A 27,227-nucleotide genomic window follows, 5' to 3' on the forward strand; every position below is an offset into this window, starting at 1 on the left:
AAACTCATCCACCTTCACCGATTAATCATTCAATGGCATAATATGGGTTATGAAACTCATATCACTTTTGCTGTGATATTGCTGTTTTTGGTACCATATACTATGTAAACTCATATACAAATATTATATAAACTCATTAATCAGAGAATCGGTTGCATATGCATTTCTATTTAAACCCTGAAAACGCAACGGGTAATCCTTTCGAGTAGCACGAATTAACAGTTGAGGGCAAATACCAAATTATGACATATCATATTTGCATAAGGTCAGCGTGATATGTTATTAGACCATATGATATATATACATATATATAAAAAACGTACTCAATTAAGATATGTGAAGCTGTTATGAGCTCGCCTTCTTCCGATTTCTGTATGAACACGCAATTATTATAGCAAATCATAACTCGGCACAAACACAGTTAAATTTGCAGATAAGTTTTTTTGTTTCATTTCTCAGCGTCTTTAGCACAAGATGCAAACACTTTAAATGCCAATCAACTGGCAGGTGTATGTATATATGCATATCAAGTCTAGCGAATTCTGCTATATCTGAGGGTACTTAAAAATGATTTGTGAACAAATTAATTACACTAGTCAACATATTATTTTGTTTCAGGAGGGTTTAGGTAGTAAAATATTGTAAAGCTAAACAATAGTACTTTCTACATCTTCCCATTCATTTTTGATATTTGTTGTAAAGCATAGCATAAAATAGTATAAAAATATATGAAAGCTGATTTTAATCGGCCAGTTTTATGATAGCTATATGCTAGAGTGGTCCGATCTGAACAATATTTATTATGAAGCGTTAGGTTAGGTTAGGTTAAGAGCTACATAGATCCTAAAACTTCTACATGAAAGATCATAAGACCCTAACAAATCGACAAAGTGCTCTGAGCCTATCGCAAATTCTTGAGACGGCTAATACCAGTTTTCGTCTACGTCTTCTTGTTCGCCGAAGATAAGACTGCCGAGATGTTTCAATCTCAGTCTTGCAAAGGCTTAATAATGGAGGAAAAAATGCGTGGATGTTTCCACCTGATTTTTGGTGAACGCAGCTTATGTCCAGCATTCTATAAAAAGGATTGTGGCAAGATGATTGTCGATAAGGGCAAATGAAATACATAACACTCGTTCACGTTGACGGCAAATCTATTGCTCCGAAGTGCGCTCGAAGACTTAGGAAAACTGAGTAAATGAAAGGGTCTAATAAAGAGACACCGAAAATCTCTCCCTTTTCAACTACATTTCTGAAAACTTGGATTACTACATTGCAAAGGCCATTAGTGAGGATGTTTTCTCTGCTCACGTACCGACGGCGGAAATTAGGATGTTGAGGTATCGCAGAAGAAGAGGCGCAGCGCAGAGTTATAAGCTCTCCGTCAATCATATCTTCAGGCTTAGGGACCCCTGAACTGTTTTTAGGCGGCATATTAAGGTGGCATTAGACGTCCTGCTACGAAATACAGCCTCTTTCAGGGAGGTGAACATTCACGCCGCCAGCAGAGTGACAACGAGTGTATATTCTCACTATAAATGGCATCGAGCTACTTCCTCATGCCAAATGTTGTAAGATATCTTGTCAAATAAATGCTTTTTTTACAAGGACTGGATTTTGATAAATCAGAAAAAGTCATATGTAAAATTTAAGATCTCAAATACTGAGGACCTAATTCCCGTAAATACAGACGGACAGATGAGCATGGATAAATCGACTCTGCTTATCCCGCTGAGCATTTACTTTTCTTCTGGATATTAATATATTAAAGTCTTTTTACACATTGACTACATATGTATAAGGCCTTGAAGATTCGTACTAAAATTTCATTTGTATGCAAAATTTGGTTGTCCAGTTCAATATGTTATACTTATAACATAGTTCATTACATAGTGTTATCTGCGCAGACATAACCAAAAATACGATACATACATACATCTCCATATGTACATATTACATATGTATATACAATATTATGCGATAATTAACAACTCTAAACCACATATTCATTGGATTGTTTTTCAAAACTCTACTTGTTGTTGTTTTCTTTTTATATAGACGCATACCAAAATCCAACCTGTAGTTTAACGAAGCTCTTTGAGTTAACGTCCGCATGTGGCACTTGAGATTTAAATTCGAACACTTCAAACAAGTGGCGGAATTCGGTACCCGCAAAATCAGAAATTCAATAGAACCGTGGGGCGAATAAACAACTCAAGCGAATGAGATGCTGAAATTGCCGAAACGGAATAAATGGAATAAACGACGCTAAGATGCGGTGAAACTCGATCAGATGGGATTAGTCAAATTCCAACTGTATTGCGGCGTCAATAATGGAAACAATATCTGCATACACATACACTCATACATACATACAGCATGCGCGTAATAATCATGACCAATTCGGTATAACAACTATGACTGCACGGATTTCTTTTAAAAATATCTACTTAAAGTACGAATAAAATGTTTTTGTTGCTGTTATTATTATTGTTATTTTTGCTTAATAGTACACAATATAAATTTGCGTCTTTTTCGTCAAATCAATATAAAAAAAAGTTCAACGACATTTCATTTCGCTCGGTTAGAGGCGACGGCATCGACCCGAACGTGCCAAACACCGTCTGTCCGATGCTGTCTGCTACACGCACGGCTGTACAGGTGTGCATGCTTGTGTGTGCTTCAAGCCGCTACGTTGCATTGGGTGAGCGTAGACGCTAAGAGCAGGGCTAAGGCATGCTGACCTTCATTCGACAACTCAACACAGGCATTTCTGGTTTCCTCTTTTGTATTTTGTTTGTTTATCTTTTTTGCTTTTTATTAATTAAGCCTTTTTACATTGTATTCTGAATATTGTGATTTCATTTTTTCTGATTTTTATTTTTACATATTGCTTTGCTGGAGTAGCCAGGGGCAGAGCTATGAAATTGGTGGCGATTTAGCTGATGGTGCTGCGTGTATGGAGATCCAACACATAAATAAACAATTTTGTAGGTGTTTTTTTTCAGCAGAAAAACTAAAAGCGAAAGTGTAAATGTGCCGCCTATCGTTAACACTGCCCACCGGACCATACCGGAAATCCACACGCAAACACATTAGCGTATGGCAAAACGAACACACACAGGTAGGTACACAAATTTGCCGAGGTATTGGTGTGCACATATGGTGAATATGCATATATAGGATGTGGGATATACGTATTTCTTGGTCGAGTATCAGGCGTTTTGATTTCTTCAATATGGTTTTCGATTGTACTTGAGAACTTAAGATCTTATTTGATTGTTATTTTAAGTTATTTCGAATAACTTTTAATCCATTATGTTCTATGTTATTAGTTTGGTAAAAAAACCTTTTTATTTCTGTCAGCTTGTGAATATTTTAAGATTTTTCTGTTAGAATAACGGATATGGAATCATCGAAAAGGTGCGGAAGGATTTGAGTCGCATTAAATATTCAGAGAAGGTCTGGAAGTCATCGAAAACTTGCCAACAACCTCTACGTTAACATCGAAAAAGTAAAAAAAACAGTATAGCAGAGAATCTCAACATCGCATATGAATTGGTTTAAGATATTTTGGTTAATGTTTCGGGTATGAAGTGCATAAATTAAATCTCGTATCACGACTTGAATCTTTTGCAAAAAGGACGTCGAGTAAAGTTTAAGTTAGGTTAGGTTAATCTGGTAGGCCACGCATAGACCGGTTTGATCCTTTGCGATACCAGCTGGAGTTCACTCCATTGTTTCCCTGGTGCCTTTCTCTAGGCATTTCCTGTAGTCTTTTCGATCTGTCAGCACCATCTTAAGGACGTGTGTCGCCACCAGACAGTGACCAGTTAATATTCCCATCATGCTTCTACAGTCTCTTCTATCCAGTAAAGATCGCAAAGAAATATTGGATCACAAAGCCGACCTTTCATTCATCAAACTCATCATTACTGGTGACAAGACGGGAATTTCTTAATATTGCGTCGAAAGTCTCCAACAATCTAGGGAATGGCGTTCCAGAAGTTAACCGAAACCGAAACCGAAACACCAATATTCATTGAAGACACTGAATGGTCAATTGAAGTTTAAACTAATTGTGTGGAAATTCGGAATAAACGTTTGCATACTTGTTTTTTTCTGCAGCCTATTTTGAAGGCTATACGGGAAAATTTATTTTTCCTAATCCAGGTCATATTTATCGGTAAATTTATGTTAATATTGCGTATATTTTGTTACTTAAAATGAATTCAGTAAGACTAATAAATGAATGGACGCAAATAATTATTTTCGGTAGCGATGTATTTGGATTTAGGTAATTCCATTGAACTTTTGCTCATTGTTTTCTTCTACTACACTTTTAACACATAAAAATATTAATTCCTTAACACTGCCTACGAAACTACATTTGTATTAAAACATTACAAATTCCCCACCGTGTGCATAAATTTACAGCTACCTTGGTGCGCAGGATTTCATTTTCATTTAGAACGCCCTGCCAAATTTTCCATTAGTTGACTCTGCTTAAATTATTACGCCTTTCGCCTGCTGGTATGTAATTTATAATTGTTTTGGTACACGATTTATGTCGATGGTCGATGTTGCTGCCCATAGACCAAGCACTGATTTATATGTACATATATGTATTTGCTTTTTCTCTTGCTAAAAATGTTTACTCTATACAGAATACAGTTTGTTCTTCTATAAGAAAAATTTTTTAGTTAACTTAATTATGTGTTTGTTTATACCAGCAGACGGTACATACTAAAATGTACATGAAAACTTTTATGGGACCTTTTTATGGTTTCATATGTATATTTTTTTTTTCTTTTTGGTTATAACAAAGAAGTTCAATGAAAACGAGTGGATTCCACCATGCTTTTAACTTTTCTGAATTAAAGATATAATATTCTATAATAAGGAGACGGTTTAACAAGATCTTTGACTCATAATAGGCATAACCAAAATTTAATGCTATCGGGTGATTTCTTTTTGAACTAAGCAGCAATGTGTACAATATGTGGGATACTATGCGAGATAAGTAACGGGTGATTTTTTTTTCAGTAGTCTTTTTTGGACAGATCACGCGTGAGTCGTGTCAAGATATCATGTTATTTTTGTTCAAAATTGTTTGGCATATCATCACAGAAGACTTACGTCTGAACAACATTTGCAATCAAACATCCAGCATTCATTATTGGATAATATTCGACCAAATAATCCATGTCCAGCACCCAGTGAAGAAAATTGAAAGCATATAAAATACAGCTTGTTCATGAATTGAAGCCGCCCAACCTTCACAAACGGCCTCACTTCGCTCTATGGGTTCTTGAAAAGTTCCAAGGGGACGTTTTCGAGCCAAATTTTGTTCAGCGATAGGCCCACATGTGGCTCAATGAGTATGTAAACAAGCAAACTCGACGCATTTATGTCAAAGAGCAACCGGTAGAGATTCAAGAGCTACCATTTCACGCAGAAAAAACAACGGCTTGGTGTGGTTTGTATATTTTCAAAAATGATGCGGTGAGAATGTAACCGTCAATGGCGACCATTATAGCGCCATGATAACCGACTATTTCATGCCGGAAATTGAAGCTTTCGTTTTATTTTATTTCAATATTCCACTTTATTAACCTATATAAGACCAAAAATCGACCCGAAAATTATAGCAGTGAATTCTTTGAGAAAAAATATGCAAAACCTTGCTGCAGAGCATTCTGAGAACCCCCGGGAGGAATTGTTTCCGACCTCCCCTCTCTCCCCCACTGCTCTGGCGACGCGTTCTACAGAATATACTTGGTTTTCCAATAACTAGTCATATTTGTGTACCTGTCATTGTATTTATAAGATAGAAACGCGAAGCAGTAACGCCAACTGCCAATAAAGCAGTGTGAACGAACGTCTCGAGATATAAACAAATTTTAAATTACACAACGTCAAAGACAACAAATTGCTAAATGTTAATTTTAGCGCAGCCAACAACAACAACAACGCCTTATCAAAGCACCTCAGCGAACAAGTAAAAGAAAATAAAAAAAAATGAAACACGTCTAAGAATGATTTTATTTTCAGTTGAAATTCAAAAAGAGTTACCACAAGAATTGGCGGGGAAAATGCAACTCGTAGCCGATACAAATATTTTCATAAACACCAAATTATTGGACAACAGATGTTAAATTAGCTGCACAAGACTATTTATAAAATTGTTGTTAATTACGCAAGAAAAATCCAACAATGAGAATTATGGCAAGCAACTTCTGCGTTTACGGCTCACAACGTGTATGTGTGTGTGTGTTGGTTTTTAACAATTTCAAAAACAAGCATTTGCACGTAGTAGCATTCATTACTCGGAAGTCAGCCGAGAAATACATGCACATATATATACATTCTTTCATACGTACATATATTTGTATATACAAACAAACAAAAAATTAATAATACTCATAATGAATGTGTGTAGGTTAAACTTTCGATTTATGAATCAATCTTGTTATATTACTTGATTTTAATATTTATGTGCGAGCGTGCTTATATATGTACATATATACATACATACATATGAACTCGTATAGGTGTACATACATTCGCACGAGCTTAAGACTTTGAAGGCATAAAGAGCTACTGGCTGCAATTTTAATCACTTTTCCCAGGAACATAAATAAAATCGACACCATTTTATATGGAAGCTTGGAAGCTTGAAATCTTTTTTTTTTTTTAATATTGTATATTACCAATTTATAAAACTAGAGTTTTTATAAACAATTAATTTCTACTAAGTTTGTCATTAATGTGCATATGTATTTCCAAGTAGAAAATTCAAATAATTATTTTAGCTAATAAAAAGCTAAAGAAAAATTTTGAAAACTTATTTTCGATTATTCTGTTGTTGAAAGTATTATTTTGAAAGCAAATTGAAAAATATATTGAAAACTAGAATTTTTTTTTAAATTGTTGTAAATAGTTCACAGAAATCAATTGTTATTTGTTCATGCATATATTTCATCTGATCAAAATTGACCCGGACTTGCCCATTTATGTATGTAAAGTACGCGCATACCAAATCGATAAAGAAAAAACAATTTTCTTAGATTGATATACCCCTTTTTTATGTTCGTGCGAAATTTGACCTCCATATGTGTGTGTTTAGCAACTATTTGTTCAGGACGCGAAAACAAAGCAATACTTGAAATCGTCGTGATGGTAACAAAAATATAGCGGTGAGTCCCAATATACTTATGGATCGACTCAAGATATTTTTGTTAATGTTTTGGGTATGAAGCATTTCGATGCTAAACTTTTCTTTGGCAAAAACAACGTCGAGTAGAAGTCACAAAAGGGATGCTTGGCAACGTAGCTCAGAACCCTAAATTAAGGGGTTAGATGGGTTTATGGGTTTCAAAAATCCTATTGTCTTATTAAATTCTACAACACCTCTAAAATATTGTCCTAAATTTTCAAGTTAATGCGTGTAATAATTTCAGAGATACAGCCTGGAGAACTTCTGCGCTCGAGGCTAGTTAGGCTATGTTCTACGTTTTAAAAGCGTTTTACTCGAGACTGTGTTTTTAAAGTCGGTTGGCAAGATTTCTCGTTAACTACTCAACCGATCTTCATGAAATTTTACACGGGTCTTTGAGATGCAATGCCTAAAGACTTGGATAAATTATTATTTTTCGATTAGATACAACCATTTGAAAAAAAAATGTTGAGAAACTTCCACTGAAATTTCTATTTTTTTGTAAAAATGTCTGCCAAAAATCCAATTTTCAGTTTTTTTCCTTCGTTCAAGTTCAAAGTTAAGGTTTTAACTAAAACACGTATTTTTTCACTTTAGTTAGAGGAATTATCCTGCCAACGCGGTAACATTTCATTTTTTATATGAGAAAAAATTGTTGAAAAAAGGCCTTTTTTACTCGAGAAACCCCATGTAACCTTTTAATCTAACGCAACATTACTGGTGAGATGTAAGTATATAAATATTGCATCAAAACTGTCCAACAATATAACGAATAGCGCTTCAAAAATAATAAGAAACAGAAAAACCAAAATTCATTGAAGGCGCTGAAGGTCATCCCAGCGGAGGCTTATAAAAATTAGAATATGCATTGGCATTGTATCAGCTCTGGCGCTTATAAAAATACAAATATCGGAAAATTCAATTTTTTTGGTCAGTCCGGGTCATATTTGATCTTGAGTCTACTGCTTAAAAGTCGCTTCAATGCAAAAAAGTGAAATGTAGCCGTGGGAAAGCCCTTAAATAATTTTCGGAGTCGCAATAAACGAGTTAAATTTTATTACACTGCATTCGTTTGCTTCGCTTTATTTTCAGTATTTACTGTTTCTTAATTATTTATTATTTGCGCTCCCCTTATTGAGCCGCGCACACAAATACCGATACTCATACTTGACCCTTCAATACATTTACAAATGCAACCACTTTTGCAAGCGCTAAAACTTAATAAGAAGCAAAAATCTTCAAAGCACCCATACACAATAAATTTTCAAACAAAAAAAATACAAAAATAAGAGTATACAAATCTAAATCAAGACGAGAACTTCGAAATGTTTATGTATAATGTTAAACAGTTAAGCGTTAAACGGAAAAAAAACAATTGCACAGCTCGTATTTTTGCCGTGGCAATCTGGCACAGGCACGTAGCAGTTCGCCAACAACCGGACGTTCAGTACGTTTTAATTGTTAGTACGCGCCGGATCCAGCGCAACAAATCGTTTCGGTTCGAATATTTGCTTTAAAATATTATTTAAACAACAACAACAAAAAACGGCTTAGAACACGGCGTAACAACAACAAGTAATTTTTATTTTAAATATGTGTGTGTAAAACGGCGCGCCAACGTATTTTATATATTTTCATTATTATTATTCACCTTGCACGATAGAGTTAATACGAACAGCGCAGGCGCATGCGCACCAATGTTATGCTATTGCTGACGAACGCGGCAACGACGCGCACCAATCGTGAATCAACAAACGATTGGCTCCTTGCAGTCTCTGGTCGAGTCGTGTTAGCATCCAATCGGCTGACAGTCATAGTGTCCAGTGTGTTCGGTAGCTAGAGTTGCATTCGTGTGGAACGCAAGAAGTTGCAACTTGCATGCGAAGTGCATTTCCACTCAAACTCAAGTGCGCTCCGTCACTCAAACTGAGCGCTGTGCATTGTGCGTCTGCATTTGTGTGCGCGTGTGTACGATTTTTATCGAGGGGCCGGAATCAGCGTCGCCACCCCAGCCACCGCCGTCGTTTGCGTTGCTGCTCTGCGGAATTGTGAATTGTGAGTTCGTTTTCACTTTCAGTACGAGTTTGCAAGCTGCGCTGAATACGTGCGCGGTTCCGTTCGTTTTTGATTTGCGCTCTTTGCCATTTTGGCTTTTATTAGGTCCGTTAATTAGTTGTTGTGCGTGCGTTCGATATCGGCAAGTGGCGCGCGAAAACCTGTTCCTAGACATCCTGCCCAAGGACGGCAACAGTTACAAACAAGTGCGTACAAGAAATTTGGAATGCCCGTAGTGAATTGTGAAATTGATGCAAAGTTATCGCAAAAATATTAAAGATTTTGAAAGGAAAGAAATGTTATAAAATTTGAAAATAATTTTCAAGCATATGAAATAAAATTGTTATTGTGAAAAATTTTTAAAATGGAAATGATGATTATATTTTTTTATGCAGTGTTTTTATGAATTTTGTTAAAAGGCTGATGGTTTTATTTAAAAAAGTTTTACCCAGTATGAGGCCTTTTTTTTACTCTGCTTTCGACGAAGAGTGTAACGACATATAAATAAGTTAAAAAGTAATATTTAAAAAAAAGTAATAAATAAAAATATATTTCAAAATTTTTTGTAATTTTTAACAATATTAAAAACGCAAGTAACAAAAGCTTGTTTTTTAATATGGGAGATGTGAATTCCAACATCAATGGCATAAGGGGTTACATGGGTTTCCTCGGGTGAAGAACAGCCTTATTTCAACAGTTTTTTTCCTCATATAAAAATTAAATATTTTATTAGAATTGTTTATTGTTACAAACACACACTAATAACAAAGAAATTCTGAAATTTTTGGAAAAAAAATATTTTATACTCGAGCATTGCGTCGCCATTTTCGGTGACCCATCAGAGAAAAGATGCATCCGTGATGGCAGAATAACTCATCACAGGATCTTCTAAAGTAAAAAAAATACGTTTTTCAGTTAAAACCTTAACTTAGAACTTAAACGAAGGAAAAAGACTGAAATTGGCAGGCATTTTTACAAAAAAATTAAAATTTCTCGTCATTTTTTTAAATTTAAATTTAAATCCTTCGTCCAATTCTTTAATAATTATATCTCAAAAAGTTGTGAAAAATTTCATGAAGATTGGTTGAGCAGTTCTTGAGAAATCTTGCCAACCGACTTAAAAAACACAGTTTCGAGAAAAATGCGTTTAAAGGCCGCGCACTTAGCTTAGCTAGTCTCGAGTTCACAAGTTTTCAAGACCGTATCTCCAAATCTATTACTCCGATCAACTTGAAAATTGAGAACAAAACATTCTACAGCTGTTCTAAAATTTAACAAGACAATAAAAAGATTTGGTTTTTTGAGACCCGTGAATCCATGTAACCCCTTAAAGACAACTGTACAAACGAATCGGAAATATTCTCTAGCAAAAAGTGGTTCAAAAATTATGTGATGCTATCTTTCTTTAATTATTTTGTATAAGAACTTATGAGCAAATACGTAAATTAACAAAATATATATAATATATATATAAATATATGTTCAATTAACAAAATATACGAAAAGCATTGAAAAACGACTAAGCTGTGAAACAACTCGAAAAACAAATTGCCCAGAATATCAGATTAGACTCCCACACTGAGTTAACGATCGGTTTTTGTTGGCAACTGTTTATTAGAAACAAATTTGTTGGAAGCTTTAGCAAAGTTTTGTAGAAAGTTTAACGAACAAATTGCTTCGAGCTTATCGTACGATCTAAAAAAAATTAATTTGGCGCGGCGTGAACTAATTTTTAACATATGGTGAAATTATAAAGAAAATTTGTAACCAAATTTGTTTGTGCAATAGTGCAAAAATATTTTCGAAAATAAGTTTTTCACAATTTATGAAAATCGCTTTAAAGCAAAATTGAAATAATAATTTATAAATACAGCAAGCAAGTAAAATACCCTCATCAAGGCACCAATTTACGGTATTCAGCAAAAGTCACGTTCGATTCGGCTTAATCGTTAATAGTGCCACTCGGAGCAAATTTGTACAAATATTAATTATGTAATGAATTCGGTGGAAAATGCAATGTTATGCAATGTGTAATGCTCAAAGTGTGTTTTTTGTTGAGTTTTTATAACAAAATAAAGTTGGGATGTACATAATATAAAGTTTATGAAAAAGCGAGTACAAGAAAAAGTTATATAAAAAATTGATCAAGCAATATTTTAATTAAAGCTAAAATTGCATATAAAAATAGTTATTTATTAAATAAAAAGTTTTAATTTTTTATATTTTTTAATTAAGTGTTAACATAAAAAAATTAACTTTTTATATTTCAATCCATTTAATCAATAAAAATTTAAACATAAATCATAAATATTATACTCACAGTTTCCAGTATTATGCCGATGAGCCCTTCTTGATACTACAGACATACAAACAACTCAATTATTCTTGCGCCAATGTGTTTATAAAATAATAAATAATTCTTTCCTAAACCGAAAAAAACTTCGAAATCTCAAAAATGGACTCCAATCATAAGAATCATACTTCTAAAGAAAACCCGCGTGGCTCTGTGTCCTCCATTAAATCGCTGGAGGTGCCACCCACACCAACGCGATCGCCGAAGAAGGTATCTTTCTCAGATGATTTTCCTTTTAATGAAACAAACGCCACGGTGCCAGCCACTAGCACCAACGCAACCGACGCGAGTAATGACAGCAGCGAAGCCAACGATCACAACAACAGTGTATTTACAGCGCCGAGCTCCGTCACCGAAGAGGAGCTAACCGCCGTTAATCATGTGCTGCTACAGGCGGCACAATATCTGGAACAATTGCACGGCGCTCGAGATCACCAGCCAGAGCCATATAGCCCACCACCAACGAGCCATAACGAAATCAGCACAAGCAGCAAGCAAATAAATCTCAAGCAGCCACCACAGAAAGTAAAGCGACTCGCTAAAGTCGGTGGTAGCGGTGGAGCTGCTGCAGCGCCAAATGTAAGAGCGCAAGAAGTAAATACCAGCGATGATGAATTGGATAAAGTGCAAGTGCATAAATTACCCAACGTCAACACAACTACGCCAACAACAGCGGTAACTTCAGCAACAACAACAGCAACAGCTAACAATGTTAGCGTATCACCTGCTGTGATTGAATTAGACAACAACATCGAACAATCGTCGACAGCGCAGGCACAAGAACAAAAGCAGCACCAGAACCAAAACCAAATAACCAAATCACAGTCAATAGTTTCTACAAATACCGCACCAACCTCCGGCGCAGCTCCGAGAAAGACATTCACCACCACCCTCAGCAACGTGCAGCTGGCGGAACCAACTACCTCGGCACAATTAGAAGAGATAAGCGAAGAGCAGTCTCACGTGGCCAGATACATTGACCGCTACAACCTCAATTTAGATAAGAATTTCAGCGCGATGGAAGTGGAGGCGAGGCGTGAAAAACTGCGCTGGCTACTGATATCCGAGTGTAGCGCACTGCTCGCCGAGGGCAAGCACACTCGTGAGGCATTCCGGAAACTGGTGCTGGAGAAGGTGAGTTTCATGACTGATAACAGCTGAGCTTTACCTACGTTGAGCTTATAGTAATTAATGAAATATCTGCTCTACTAAAGACGTCTTAGTCGGGCTTTGATTTTTATAGTTTTACTGAATTAGGTCACTTATTAGCCGTGTTTCGAGTTTCTTTCAAAAAAATACTTTGTCTATACATATATGTATGTGTAAATATGTATTTAGGCATGTAATCGTCCAAATTAGCATATATATGTACATGTTTATGCTTAAATAATGTAAATTTTTGGAATGATATGTGTCATACAACAACAATGAAAGAAATCGGCAAAAGGGATTCCAAAAGTAAAGCCGGTTAATGAATATTTTTGGTTAACGCTAAACAGCGGCTGCATATTTTAAAACAAGTTTCGCATTTTGGTCCATATCTGAATTTTTTTGTTTACCTATTTTCAACACAATCAATGTGATGACACTGAGTTTACCAATCATTAAGCTGTAATAGCGAATTGAAATGAAGATGTTTAAACGGCAGTTTTTATTGTACTGCTCAGCATAACAGAAATATACGATGTAGGAGCGTATGTCGGCCTAAAAAAGAAGTAATTTTAGTAAAAAAAAATTAGCTTCAAAAAATCTGGTCAACAATCTATAAAAATTTAAGAAATATAGATTATTGTGCAAGATTCAAGGTGTATGAAGTACAAGTAATACTTTACGTCTCAAAGAGACCTTCAATACTCTTTCCACTAAATAAAAGCCAGTCAATAAAACTATTCGATTGATTAGCTGGTATCTTCGCGATTTGCATATATTATCTCCGGTATGCAAATTATTTCAAATATTTGCATTAATCATTTTTTGTTTTCACTTGCAATAACTGTACATGTAAGTATAAAGAAGCTAAGCAGATGCTTAATGTTCTTTAAACCTGTTGATTAAGTTTAGGGGTATGACTTTTCAAAGTAAATATAAAGAAATTAAAGAGTAATAATTAATATTCAACAAATTATTTCGCAGTAAAACAATGTCTTACATAAAATCTATAGAATGTTACAATTCAATATGAAACGTAATTGAATTATGTAGTTGTCATTAAATAATTATTATATTTTTAAATCAACAATTATCTGCTTTTAGATAATAAGCAGGCCAAAAAGTTCTTGTGGTTTTATAGAAAATCACATTTTTTAACAAAATTCCACTTTAATACTCAAATCAAATTTTCAAATCAACTGAAGCCTCAGTCTCGCTGATTTACTCCCAACTGCCATTCTTTGAGGTCTGAGAACAATAAAAAGAGCTGGGGGTCAGGGGATGAGAATATTGTATATTAGATGCATAAAAAATGATGCTCATTTATGCAATTTAGCCAATAAAAATAAAAGCTTATTTATGAATTAATTAATAAACTGATTGAGACACAGATTTCCACAGAGCACCCCCAAATTCAGATAAATTCAGATAAAATTCAGAGTAAACTATCTCTCAAACAAGATTCGTTTTCTTGTCACCGAATTTAATTTTTAAATTTTTGAATATTACATCCATCTTCATCATTTGATTTTTTTTACTTTCACTACTTTCATTGTCTTCGGGGTTCATTTGGTCTGTACGGAAATTTGCAAACCACTTATAAATGATTAGTTCGCCTGGCACAAAGGTCCAAATATACACTTTCCCTTATTGGCAACATTCTTTTCATCTAAAAATAATGTTTCCACGCACGAAATTTCTTTTTAACATTTTTTTTTTCGAAATACATAGAATTCAAAAAGTGTCTTACTCAATTGTTTAAAATCCGTGGAACTAATACTTGTTCCTTGAGTATTATATCATTAGATCTAGTACAAGACACATATAATGGCTTCTAACTTGAATTTTTTAACCAGCTATATTTCTAATTGACATCTGGACATTGACATCTCATAGAATAATGCCATGTAAAAAGTACTTATCGCTTGTATATATGTAATAAGACACTCTAGACTAACAGACGAATCAAGCATAAGACTCACACTTGTTAAAAGAAAGTTTTTAGTTTATTAATTTTTCTACAGTGCAGTTTTTCATTTGCATATAATGATTTATCTTTGGTAGCAACAATGAGAAAAGCGCACTAACAACCGGCTTTTTTTTTGCTTAAAGCAAATTTTAAATATCTTGTAAAGAAACAAACAAATAGACATAATGAGGAGAATGCACATCAATCAGTAATTTGTTGATTATTTTTAATTAATACTTATACACAATATAATTTTTTATATATTCGTTTATAAATAGTTTCCTCATAAACTTCAATTCCGATTGTAAAATGTGAATAAAAATTGCAGAAATTCTCAGTAGAAATTTTTGAAGGGTGTAGATTCAATCCAAAGAATTTTTAGATCGCAAATAAATCATCAAAAACGAATGATTCGGTAGATTTTTCCAATGAGAAGGAACTTGGTTCGATCCACAATAAATGGTATGATAGAAAACTCTGCTACGTAACTAGCGACCAAAGATTTAATTTTTCCAAGCATTATTAGAATTTACACAGACCGTAAATAACGAATACTGTTGCGATATTTTTATGAAAATCAGACACTTATAATGAAGTTATCCATCACAATGTTTCAACTTACGATTTTTACGATTTGCTTCGTTTATAGTAGTATCAACATGGAGGTCAACGGTTATGAAACCTGGAACCTAAAAATCTTAAAGCATTGTTGTTTATATAGGTAAACTGTATAACTGTCAGATCTACAATAAGAGCGAAAGAGAGTTTAAAAAGAACACATTCTAAATCACTTACGCATAAATCGCATCAAAATCAATATAGCTATGAAAGATCTAAAAATACATAATTTCCGAATAAGAGTGATATGACATCTTTTCAAAGAAAAAACACGCTAAATGATAAGCAAATTCAAATGTTTTTTTATCGATAAATTTAAGTTCTGAATATAACATCATTCAAATGGCCTCCACGACTTCCTTTGCGGGAACGAATTCCATTAACCAATTTTCGAGTACTTTTCCCACTAAATCAAGTCGTATGTCATGAATAGCACGTTCAATATTGACTTCTAAAGCTTGAAAAGAGTATGATTTATTGCTAAAGACCAATAACTTCAAATAACAGCAAAAGAAGTACTCTAATAGTGTTAAATCACAACTTCTTGGAGGCCATTCAATACCGCAATGTCTTGAAATAATCGAATCTCCAAACTTTTCTCACAATAATTCGGTTGTTGCATAGCTATGTAGGTGGCACGTATGGAACCAGTTGTTATCAAGATCGACTTCTTCCAAGTGCGGCCAGAAAAAATTGGTTATCATTGATCTATACTGGTCTTCATTGACAGCAACGGTGCCACCAGCTTCATTTCGAAAAAAGTACAGACCAATGATTTCACCAAACCAAAAACCACGCCAAACTGTCAATTTAGGTGAATGTAATGATTGCTCATGAATAATTTGTGGATTTTCTTCGCACCAGAATCGACAGTTTTGTTTATTTACTGCACCACTCATATGAATGTGAACCACATCTGAGATGATTATTTTCTTAATTATTTATTATTATTTTGATAATAATAGAGAATAATTTGTAAACGTTGTTCTTTCCATAATAAAATTGTAAACATTACTGAATACAGGGGAAAAAATTACAAATTATGATAGTTTACAAATGGACGACGAATTAGACCCTAAAATTCTTCATTTGATTGTCTTTAAGCATCATAAAGCATTCATAATGAAAACAAGAAAAAACGTTAACTTCGGTTGCACCGAAGCTAAATACCCTTCACAGGTGCATTTCTGTTAGTAACTATCTGTTCAGTTTGTATGGCAGCTATATGCTATAGTAATCCGATCTGAACAATTTCTTCGGAAATTACATTGTTGCCTTAAAAAATAATCTATACCAAATTTAGTGAAGATACATTGTCAAATGTCAAAGTTTTCCATACAAGAACTTGATTCCGATCGTTCAGTTTATATGGCAGCTATATGTTATAGTGGTCCGATATCGGCCGTTCCGACAAATGAGCAGCTTCTTGAAAACAAAATGACGTTTGCAAAATTTCAAAACGATACAGACAGACTGACAGATAGACAGACGGACATGGCTATATCGACTCAGCTCAAAATACTGATCATTTATATATACACTTTATAGGGTCTCCGACGCTTCCTTCTGGGTGTTACAAACTTCGTGACAAACTTAATATACCCTGTTCAGGGTATAAAAATTATGTGCAGGGCACATTTCCCTCAGCGCCTTGCGTAATATTGCTTCCTCACTGTCTCGACAACAGCTGAACCAGAGAGCATGCGTGTGAAGTTAGCTTGCACAATTCTTACAAACATACATACATGTATTCAAAGAAATTCTAAAGTTTTTGGAATTATTTTAAACTCGGCTATTGCGACGCCATTTCCGGAGAGCTCTCGAAAAAAAGATGCGTCCACGTTGCCAGGATAGCACCTTACAGGATCATAAAGATTGAAAAAGTGTTTTAGTTAAAACCTTAACTTAAAACTTGGGCGATTTTTGCCATACATTTTTACAAAAAAATTTAAATTTCAGTGAAAATTTCGCAAAATTTTTGTTTCAAAGAAGTGTAATCGAAAAAAATCCTTCGTCCTAGTCTTTAAGAATTGTATCTCAAAAACCGGCGAACAATTTCATAAAGATCGGTTGAGAAGTCCTCGAGAAATCTTGCAAACCGACTTCAAAAACACTGCTTATAGAAAAACGCGGTTAAAGACGGCTCATTTAGCTAGCGTCAAGCGCACATGTTCTCAAAGCTGTATCGCCGAAACTATTACACGGATCAACTTGACTTTATTTAGGACAATATTCTAGAGGTATTGTAGAATTTAATAAGACAATAAAAAAATCGCTTTTGAAACTCGTAAACCCATGTAACTGCTTAAAGATAAAGTTATTGCCCGTTGACAGCCACACTTTAAAAAGCTGTAATTGAACATAGTTAACACAAACCCCACTTATAAGCGATTCATTTATATTTTCTTTATAGGAATTCCAACAAAAGTTCTTCCATCTCTTCGATCTCGAAGGAAACGGTTACTTGGTGCAGGATCGTTGGATTGAACATTTAAAAGGACGTCTAACGTGAGTATAAGAATTTTTTATTATTTTTAATATTTTCATTAAAAAAATTATTATGAATAAACTTTTACTCAAAAACTTCAATTTTTCAAGCAGTCCTTTGAACTCAACATACGAAGATCCTTGGTAAATATAGCCGTTTGTGTACATGTCGCTATAGTTTTTGTTGTAAAAAAGCTTATTTTTATTTAAATATGTTTGGTGCCAAATTTTAACACGCTTTTAACGTTGTAATAAACAAGAAAAATACCAAAGCTACCTGTATACCCTGCGCAGGTGCATTTTTTACAGCAACTATGTAACTAAATCTGAAAACTAAAAACATTTTATTCTTTCTAGTCACGTTGTTTGATATAGATCAACAACCCTCAATTCGAATTAAGGTTACTTAATAAGGAAAAAATAGTTTTTATGAAATTCTTATTCATAATTTCGATACGCTTTAGTGAGCAATTGGTACGGAAATTGTATGATTGCTATGAAATTCCTGCAAAGTTTTGTAAAGATCTCTTCTCAAAAAAGAAGTTTCCATGCAAGAAGTTGAGTTGAATTTTAATCGATCAGTTTTGTAGGGCAGCTATAGGTCCGATATCGGCAGATCAAAAAAAAATTCAGCTGCATGGCAAGATATGGACGTATTTAAATTCCACATCGTTATCTCAAAAATTGAGTGAGTTGTTATCGTACATACCTACGATCATCACGCTGATCATTTATATTTATAGCATCTCCGATGTTTTTTTCTGGACATTATAAACTTAATATAGCCTGTTCAAGATATAAAAGATATAAATCCTTAACTCCAATGTAAAGGATTTTACTTCCGTTACCAGTACATGTCTCTCAAATCGCTTTGTTATATGTTGTTATAAACTTTTATTTCAATACGAGTATAGTTAGCCACATATTAAGTTCTTCCAGTGTAAATGTTTTAAAGCCAAAAGGTAAAAATCTTTTGGAATATACTAAGAAGATCTGAATGGAATAAATGCATTGTTTCAAAGTGACCGTATTTGATAGGTGGCCCACTTTGCAAGTCTCCAATTCCTTTCACGGCCTTAACCGACTCATAACGCTTCTCCCTAAGTTGATATTAAAATTTTGGAAATACTCGTAGAAGAAATCATTTTATTGGCAAACTACTCTTCTACGATCACATCACGATGTTCTGTTTACAAGCAAATTAGATATTTTGCATGCGGCAGACGACCAAACTATAATAGACACGAGAGCCTCTCTAATGCGATCTTGATATTGGATCTTGGTACTATTCCGTTCCGATATTGGCATAATTGACAAGGTACCTTGATGACTTGTAGGAGCCCTCTTGTCACGATATTTGGATCTAAGTAATCGGAACGGAACCGGATTTTTATACATCCAAGCACAGTCAGCTCTGCCCCATTCCTCGAAATTTCTGCAGAAATGTTTTCCGCTGCTACAACAGCCAATGATTTCCAAAAGTTTTCATAATTTCCTAAAAATATCCATGGAGGTTGAATCAACAAGAGAAAATTACAAATATTTAAAGAAATAAAATATTTACATACAAACAATTTTCGAAGAAGCGTATACCCACATGTGCTTTAAATATAATATTGTAATGTTTTTTCTTCAAACAAACTTTGCAAATACTAATAAATATGACGTCTGTGGCTTACTCATTGGCTAAATTTTGCACTAAAATTGTACAGTTAAAAGAAAGAAATTATTTACAAACAAGCACCTACTCTAAAAACAATGTTTTGTTTAAATTCACAGCGATGATAGACAAATGGATTTCGCCGAACAACTCGAGTCTGTGGCATATGTGATTTGTGGGGAGAACAGTAAGATCACACCAAAGAACTTTACAGAAATTTGGCAAGCGCGTGGTGTAAGTAAAACGATTGTCTGCTAATTGCAGTTTAAAGTAGATTTGTATGCGCTTATTGCACATACTTATATTTTACAGTCCATAAACTATACACATTAGTTTAAGAGTTCAAGGACAATGGGAAATCATTAAAATAAAATTTACCCGTTTCTTCCACATACAGATCCTGGATAAACTATACCGTCTGATCGATGTTGATGGCACGAATCTGATATCCACAAATCAAATAATGGAATTCATTTCACACCTGACCAACACACGGTGAGTATCCCACGGCCGGACTGCGCGAAACCGGTGGCGCAAACAGACCCACTTGCAATCAAACGAAACAAATATTTAGCGCAACATTTGGCAATGTGCAACATCCATTGACGCCATTAAATCTAACGTACGAGTGCGCGAACGTTGTACGTGCTGAACGCTTACAAATTGCAAACAAATCGATTAACACGCCCGAAGAGCAAACGCAAATGCAAAAGCTAATCCAGAAGCCTTCCTCTGCGCCGTCTGCGAACACGCTTTCAGCGCTTTCATTTCCATAGTGGCAAATAAAAAGTGTTGCACTCTTACACGATCGTGGTAGGTGCCCCTAGTACCTCCTATGTAAATGCGTACACATATCGCACTTGTTACGTTAAAGTGTAACAACTCAAAATTTCCAAATTTTAGTTTTTTGCAAGAAAATACTGTGCAGTGGTCATCTCTACCCACTGTAAAAATCGTTCAGTGATTTGTCTCGTCTTTCGTTAAAAAAAACCGTTATGACTCTCTCTTTGTTTTCAGAATGACTTCTTTCGACTCAACTAAAGAGTTACATTTTTAGTTGTCTCCAAGTATTTTATCAAATTGGTTCGTTAGTGTATCACATAAAGTGTAACATTTTGAATTGTTACACAGAGACAACTCAAAATAATACCACTATGTATATAAAAAAATTTCAGGAAAAGAGTAATAACTCAAAAATTTGTTATTTTCGTGCAAATACTAGACAAATAAAAACGAAACAACGGTTATATTATTTTTAATGATATTTTCGTGCAATTACATTGTTTTTTCTTTGTAATATATTATTAATATTTACGGAAACAGTTTTTCGTCTCTACTGAAAATGTTCAAATTTTGAGTTGTTACACTTTAACGTAACAAGTGCGATATGTGCTAATGTGCAACTCTAGCAACCGAGGCCGTGAGTGCAATAAGCACACGATTCGCTGCTCCATTAATCAGTCAGCGTCCAATAGCCGCAATCTTTAATTAATCTATAATTTATTGCACGAGCTCAACTAACCGAAAATGTTTTCTTCACCTTTACTGACCGCCACTCACGTCTGTCTGCCCAGCCAAACACAAATATTTACCTATAGCACTTGCAACCGCCGGTGTGAGCGCACCAACACAACAACCACAACTTCACTTGCTGTTTGGTATTTTATTTTTGTTTTCTTTCACTTCGTTCTTAGGCCACGCACCGGTTTTGATAAGAGCTCCCTGGTGCGTCTGGAGCAACTCTTTCGCAGCACTGTGGGCAATGAACGGGAGATACGACGTGAAGAATTTCAGAAAATAGTAACATCGAAAAACGTGAGAAACTACCAACAACAATTCGAATTTTATTACTGTACGAGTACACCTTGAATTTACTTTTGTTTTTCTTGTCTTTCATCTTGCTGTTGCGAATGGTTGGTTGGTTGGTTCGTTGTTTGTACATGGATGTCACTCAATGCAGCCATTCTTTACCGATCGTGTCTTTCAAATATTCGACAAGGATAACTCGGGTTCGATATCTTTGCAAGAGTTCATTGATGCCATACATCAATTCTCCGGCCAGTCAGCGGATGATAAAATACGTTTCCTATTCAAAGTATACGATATCGATGGTAAGTGCAGTACTCGAACAAGAATCTTATTTGGTGGGCATTGCATAACAGTTTTGGTATGGCACAGACTGCAAACAATGACCTTTATTACAAAATTTACAGACGTAGTCAAGTGCAGGAAGTGCGTGTCTACCACTTAGAAAACAGTTGGTTCAAATCTCAGAAATTATAATAGATATAATATAAAAATCCTTCAGAAGCCATTTAGAAGTTCTCTCTTCACTTTTTTTTATAAATAGAAGGTTTGTTCAGAAAGTAATAGGACTGAATCGATTTGAACCAATCGTTACAATTCTTTAAAAACTTTCAAAATAGGCTCCTTCTGCGTCGATGCAGCGCTGCCAGCACGATTTCCAAGCATTGAAGGCGTCACGGAAGGCATTCTCCGGAATAGCCTTGAGAGCCGAGGTGCATGTTGCTTGGATCCCCTCTGTCGTCTCAAAATGCTTGCCTTTCATCGGCCTTTTCAGGTAAGGAAACAAAAACAAGTCCGTGGGGCGGCTGCGGAAGCGTTGGGATGCCGGCCTTCGTTAGGTAACTGTTCACAAGAAAGGCGTTGTGAGCAGGGGCGTTGTCGTGGTGCACCTTCCAATCAGCTGCGATGTCTTGTCGGACCCGATTGACCCTTCGTTTGTGTCTCTTGAGGACTTCCACGTAAAACTTGGCGTTGACAGTTTGTCCAGGAGGAACAAATTCGTGGTGGACGATGCCTTTGATGTCAAAAAAGACAATGAACATCGGTACCAAAGTACAATCGCGGCTGAATAAAATCAGTCCTATTACTTTCCGGACAATGCTGGTAATATTCTTAACCATAAATATGGAGCAGTTAAATACTTTCGTTGGCTGATTCTTCAATAAACATATCGGCGTCTAGCTTGCTGAAGACATGTCCTATATACTAACATAAAAAGCTTTTGATTAGAAATTTGAACCAACATTGTTAACGAAGCAGACTGTTTTTAAGACCACATAATAACCATATCAAATGTTTGTCCTAATCAGGGATATAACTTTTAAGAGTATAGAAAGATATTTGTTAATGAGTGTGGTCAAATGAATTCTTGACTTACATGGCACATTTTTTTTTCAAATATGTCTATAATGTCCTCAGGTGACGGTCTGATACAGCATAAAGAACTACATGATGTGATACGCGCCTGCATGGAGGAAAATGGTATGGAATTCTCCGATGAACAAGTAAGGTTTTTAAGCACCTTTAAATTAATGATTTAACTTAGTAACACGCATTTAGATTGAAGATCTGACAACAGCCATGTTTGAAGATGCGGATCCGTATAATCGTGGTGAAATCACTTATGAAGCTTTAAAAAATCAAATTTGCAAACATGGTGGATTATTAGAAAACCTCAGTATTACGTAAGACTAATCTTCACTTTTAATATTTTTATATGTATATACGAGTATTAACATGAATAATAACGAAATTCCATTGACGTGCAGCATAGATCGTTGGCTTGTGCCCATGACGCAGGAGACTCCAAAACCGAAGTCCAAATGTCCGCGACTGCGCTTTGACAAGCCACATCAGCTCACTTTGGCCTACATGAAAAACAACCAAGCCTTCGTTTCGTATCTGTACATCTATATTGCCATAAATTTGTGCCTCTTCATCTCACGCGCCATTCAGTATCGAGCGAGCAATGGATTTGTGATTGTTGCGCGCGCATGTGGTTAGTTGAGATTCTTAAGTTGATGTATAAAGTACCCTCCAAAAATTCAATAAATGTTATTTCTACTCCCGTAGGACAATGTCTGAATTTCAATTGTGCCTGGATTTTAGTGCTAATGTTGCGACATTCTCTTACCTATCTGCGTTCTCAGGGGCTTTCTTCGTACCTGCCTCTCGATAACCACATCTATCTTCACAAACTGACCGGCATTGTCGTGTCAATCCTGAGTCTGCTTCATACCATCGCACATCTTTTCAATTTCTCCATAATTGTGGTGAACGATCCGAAAATCAATGCTGGCCACTACACAATCGGCGAATGGCTGCTAACCGATCGTCCAGGGCTGTTCGGCCTCATACCGGGCTGTGCAAACCCCACTGGTTTAGCGCTACTAATTATCCTGTTAATAATGTTCATTTGCTCACAGCCATTCGTACGTCGCAAGGGTTCCTTCGAAGTCTTCTATTGGACGCATCTATTGTATATTCCATTTTGGATTCTACTACTGTTTCATGGTCCGAATTTCTGGAAGTGGTTTTTGGTGCCGGGGTTGGTGTACATAGTGGAGCGTATATTGCGTTTTGTCTGGATGAAAAGCGAACATGGAAAAACCTACATCAGTTCCGGTTTACTTTTACCATCCAAAGTTATACATTTGGTCATTAAGCGTCCATTTAACTTCAATTTCCGTCCTGGTGATTATGTCTTTGTTAATATACCGGTTATTGCCAACTATGAATGGCATCCCTTCACAATTAGTTCTGCACCGGAACAGGAGGATTACATGTGGCTACACATACGCACTGTAGGCGAATGGACCAATCGATTGTACCAGTATTTCGAGAAAGAACAACAGAAACTCCAAAATGGCGAAATCATACAGCACCGACATGCGATTCCCACCGACTTGGTGTGTATTACCAATAAAACTGAGTCAAAAACATCCGCAACGCCGCAAATCGATTTTCTTGCTCAAAATCTAGCACGCTTACATGGCAAACCCGGTGCAAATGATTCAGCATTACTACCTAGTAAAGGCGCAAATCAAATGCAAAATGTTCCCCTCAAACCCGCGCGACACATACAACAACCCTCAAAATTGGCCATTGACAATACAAATGCCCGCAATGAGAATGATATTGGATCGAAAAACGCAGATCGTATACGCAGCATTAAGAAGACGCTGCAACGTACCTTCTCTCGCAAAGATGTGCCTGCGAAAACGGAGATCGATGGTCACTGGAATGAAGGTTTTGTAGGCGATCAAGTGGACTCCGTCCAAAAGCCATTGGACAAACGCTTACAAAAGTTAAACTCTCGTAAACCGCAGCTCGAAAAGAGTCTGTCGCTACCAGATATGGCCATGAAGTCTAAAAAGAAGGAACGTCTCAAAGCGTAAGTGTCACAATAAAATAATAACGGTATCAAATGAAGATGAAAGGAAGATTAGTTAAATATTTTCTCTTTCATACTATTCAAGTTTACGAGCGCTGGGTCGTTCGGAATCTGAAAGGTCTTTCGACGAGTCACGTGTCAGGCGTGCGCGACTTCAGAGCGGAGGTTTAGCCTACTTAAGCCCTCAAAATAAATCGCTTGCACAGAGTTTTCGTTACATGCGCAATAAGCCAACAATAATTGCCTTTAGAACACCAAGCCTAGAGGAAGCCGAACCAGATTTTACGCCAACACCGAGAGGTAAGGCCTCAAACATAACAATTCTCTAGATATGTATGTAATAACTGTGATCATTTTAATACATTTCAGGCAATATGGACACATACAGGGAGCTAGAAGAAGGAAAAGGTAATTATTGATCTATTTTGGTCCCGAAAAATTATATTTAAATTCGAGTAGAGTTTTTCGGATCCCAAAAAATTTTGCTTGTTCATTTGACGAGCATTTCAAAATCATTAAAAAATGTGTCTTCTTTCGAAATTTTTAACTTTACCTCAGGAAATGGAGTCGACAAGACCGCCAGCACGACAATTGAAATCTCCGAAGCCAGCGTGTCCAAACCATTGGAAGTAAGTACATATAAATTATACATATCTAAGAACAAATATACTTACTTACTTATATACATATATTACGGATTAATATATCTCAATCCGACAGATTTTTATCAATTCTTTTGTAGTACTTACTAAATTCAATGACTTCTATATACATACATAACACTACTAGATATACTACCTACTAAGCTTATAATTATGGTATTTTCGATATCATTCCATTCAATTAAATACTTTATATAAAGCATACACTCTAAATTTCTAATTGGCTATAATACACTAAAGCAAAATCATGTCTCGAATTCCCACCCTAAGGATCCAACAGCGCGAACTAAAGTTGGTCGTTTTCGCAGACCGACCTTTTTGCGTTCCCTCTCGACATCCATCAAAAATCGCGGTAGCAATGGCAGTCTACCACCACAGGGCAACCATAACTCGGGTAGCAAGGTTACACTAGACGCTGGCGTATTAGAGGTTTGGGATTTCAACACACGTTTACAAATATGCTTCACGCATATATTTATGTCTATGGCAAATACTAAAAGCTTACAACATTTTCTTATTGTCTAAAGATCTTCATCGATGGTCCGTACGGAGCGCCGTCGAGTCATATATTCGGCGCTCAACACGCTGTGCTCATCGGCACTGGTATCGGTGTCACACCATTCGCATCTATTTTGCAATCCATAATGCATCGCTACTGGAAGGCTCGGCACACCTGTCCGCGTTGTCATTTTGAGTGGGCCAGCGATATACCGAAAACGGTGATGAATTTGCGTAAGGTGGACTTCTTTTGGATCAACCGTGATCAGCGCTCATTCGAGTGGTTTGTAAATTTATTGTCACAGCTGGAAATCGAACAGGCTGAGCTGGGTGGACCAATGGAGAGGTAAATTGGTATTTTGAAACTAAAAAAAAAATCTTTTAAATGACTTTCTATATCTCAGATTCCTAGATATGCATATGTACATAACCAGTGCGCTGCAACGCACCGATATGAAGGCAGTGGGACTGCAATTGGCTTTAGATTTACTACATGAAAAGGTTAGTGATTATTGGACTATCTTTGCTTACTACTTATTATACGCTGAATAGGATATATTACCAGAAAGAAACATCAGAGACCCTATAAAAAGTATATACAAATTATAATGAGCCGGTCTGTATATACGAGATGTAGTAGCTCAGTTTTTGAGATATCAATCTGAAATTTTGCCCATGACTTTTTCTCCTCAAGAGGCTGCTCATTTGTCGGAACCGCCGATATCGGACGTTTACACGATGTAGCTGACATACAAACTGATCCATCAAACTCAAGTCCTTACTTGGGCAACTTTTTATTCGGCAAGATATTTTCACGAAATTTGGTATAGATTATTATCCAAGGCAATCCAAGGCGTTACAATCGCCGAAAAAATTGTATATACATATAGGACCACTATAGCAATTAGCTACCATACAAACGGCTCGATGAAACTCAAGGAAAACTTGTTTTTTAGACAAGGTATTTTTACGAAATTTGGCACGGACCTTTGAGCAAATTGTTCAGATCAGACAGCTTATAACTGCCATATAAACTCAGCGATCAAAATCAAAATAAAAACCTTTTTATATAGAGTTCGCTGCTCTAATCATTGAATTTCCTTGATTTCAGGGCAAGCGAGATCTCATTACTGGTCTGAAGACGCGCACGAATGCCGGGCGTCCAAACTGGGATAAAGTGTTTAAGCAGCTGCAGGCGCAGAAGAAGGGCAAGGTAACGGTATTCTACTGTGGTCCACCGCAACTAGGCAAAACACTGCGCTACAAATGCGATCAGTACGGCTTTGCATTCCGCAAAGAATGTTTTTAATTTTAAAGTCAAACAAATAATTTTTTTTATTGTATTATTATTGTGTTT

At 35.8% G+C, this 27,227-nt stretch overlaps 1 protein-coding gene across 6 annotated transcripts; it reads left to right on the forward strand.

Moving 5' to 3' along the window:
• The first annotated feature begins 8,677 nt into the window (after positions 1-8,677).
• Positions 8,678-27,186, forward strand: LOC105225471 (uncharacterized). 6 transcript variants are annotated; one of them, XM_019989968.3, is made up of 19 exons: positions 8,678-8,794; positions 11,597-12,761; positions 17,777-17,871; positions 17,965-17,994; positions 19,630-19,744; positions 19,908-20,005; positions 21,205-21,325; positions 21,471-21,621; positions 22,736-22,821; positions 22,877-23,001; positions 23,086-23,315; positions 23,390-24,710; positions 24,796-25,010; positions 25,080-25,118; positions 25,269-25,339; positions 25,613-25,801; positions 25,900-26,216; positions 26,275-26,371; positions 26,982-27,186. In XM_019989968.3, the coding sequence occupies exons 2-19, from the start codon at positions 11,730-11,732 to the stop codon at positions 27,177-27,179; spliced, it is 4,530 nt and encodes a 1,509-aa protein (XP_019845527.2). In that variant the 5' UTR covers positions 8,678-8,794; positions 11,597-11,729; the 3' UTR covers positions 27,180-27,186. The 6 variants fall into 6 exon arrangements, with proteins under 6 accessions (XP_019845527.2, XP_029405706.2, XP_011202249.2 ...); XM_029549846.2 differs by lacking the exon at positions 8,678-8,794 and adding an exon at positions 9,076-9,274; XM_011203947.4 differs by lacking the exon at positions 8,678-8,794 and adding an exon at positions 9,282-9,480.
• Positions 27,187-27,227: the final 41 nt, after the last annotated feature.

This window comes from Bactrocera dorsalis, chromosome 3 (assembly GCF_023373825.1).
Source record: "Bactrocera dorsalis isolate Fly_Bdor chromosome 3, ASM2337382v1, whole genome shotgun sequence".
NCBI classification, from domain to species: Eukaryota; Metazoa; Arthropoda; class Insecta; order Diptera; family Tephritidae; genus Bactrocera; species Bactrocera dorsalis.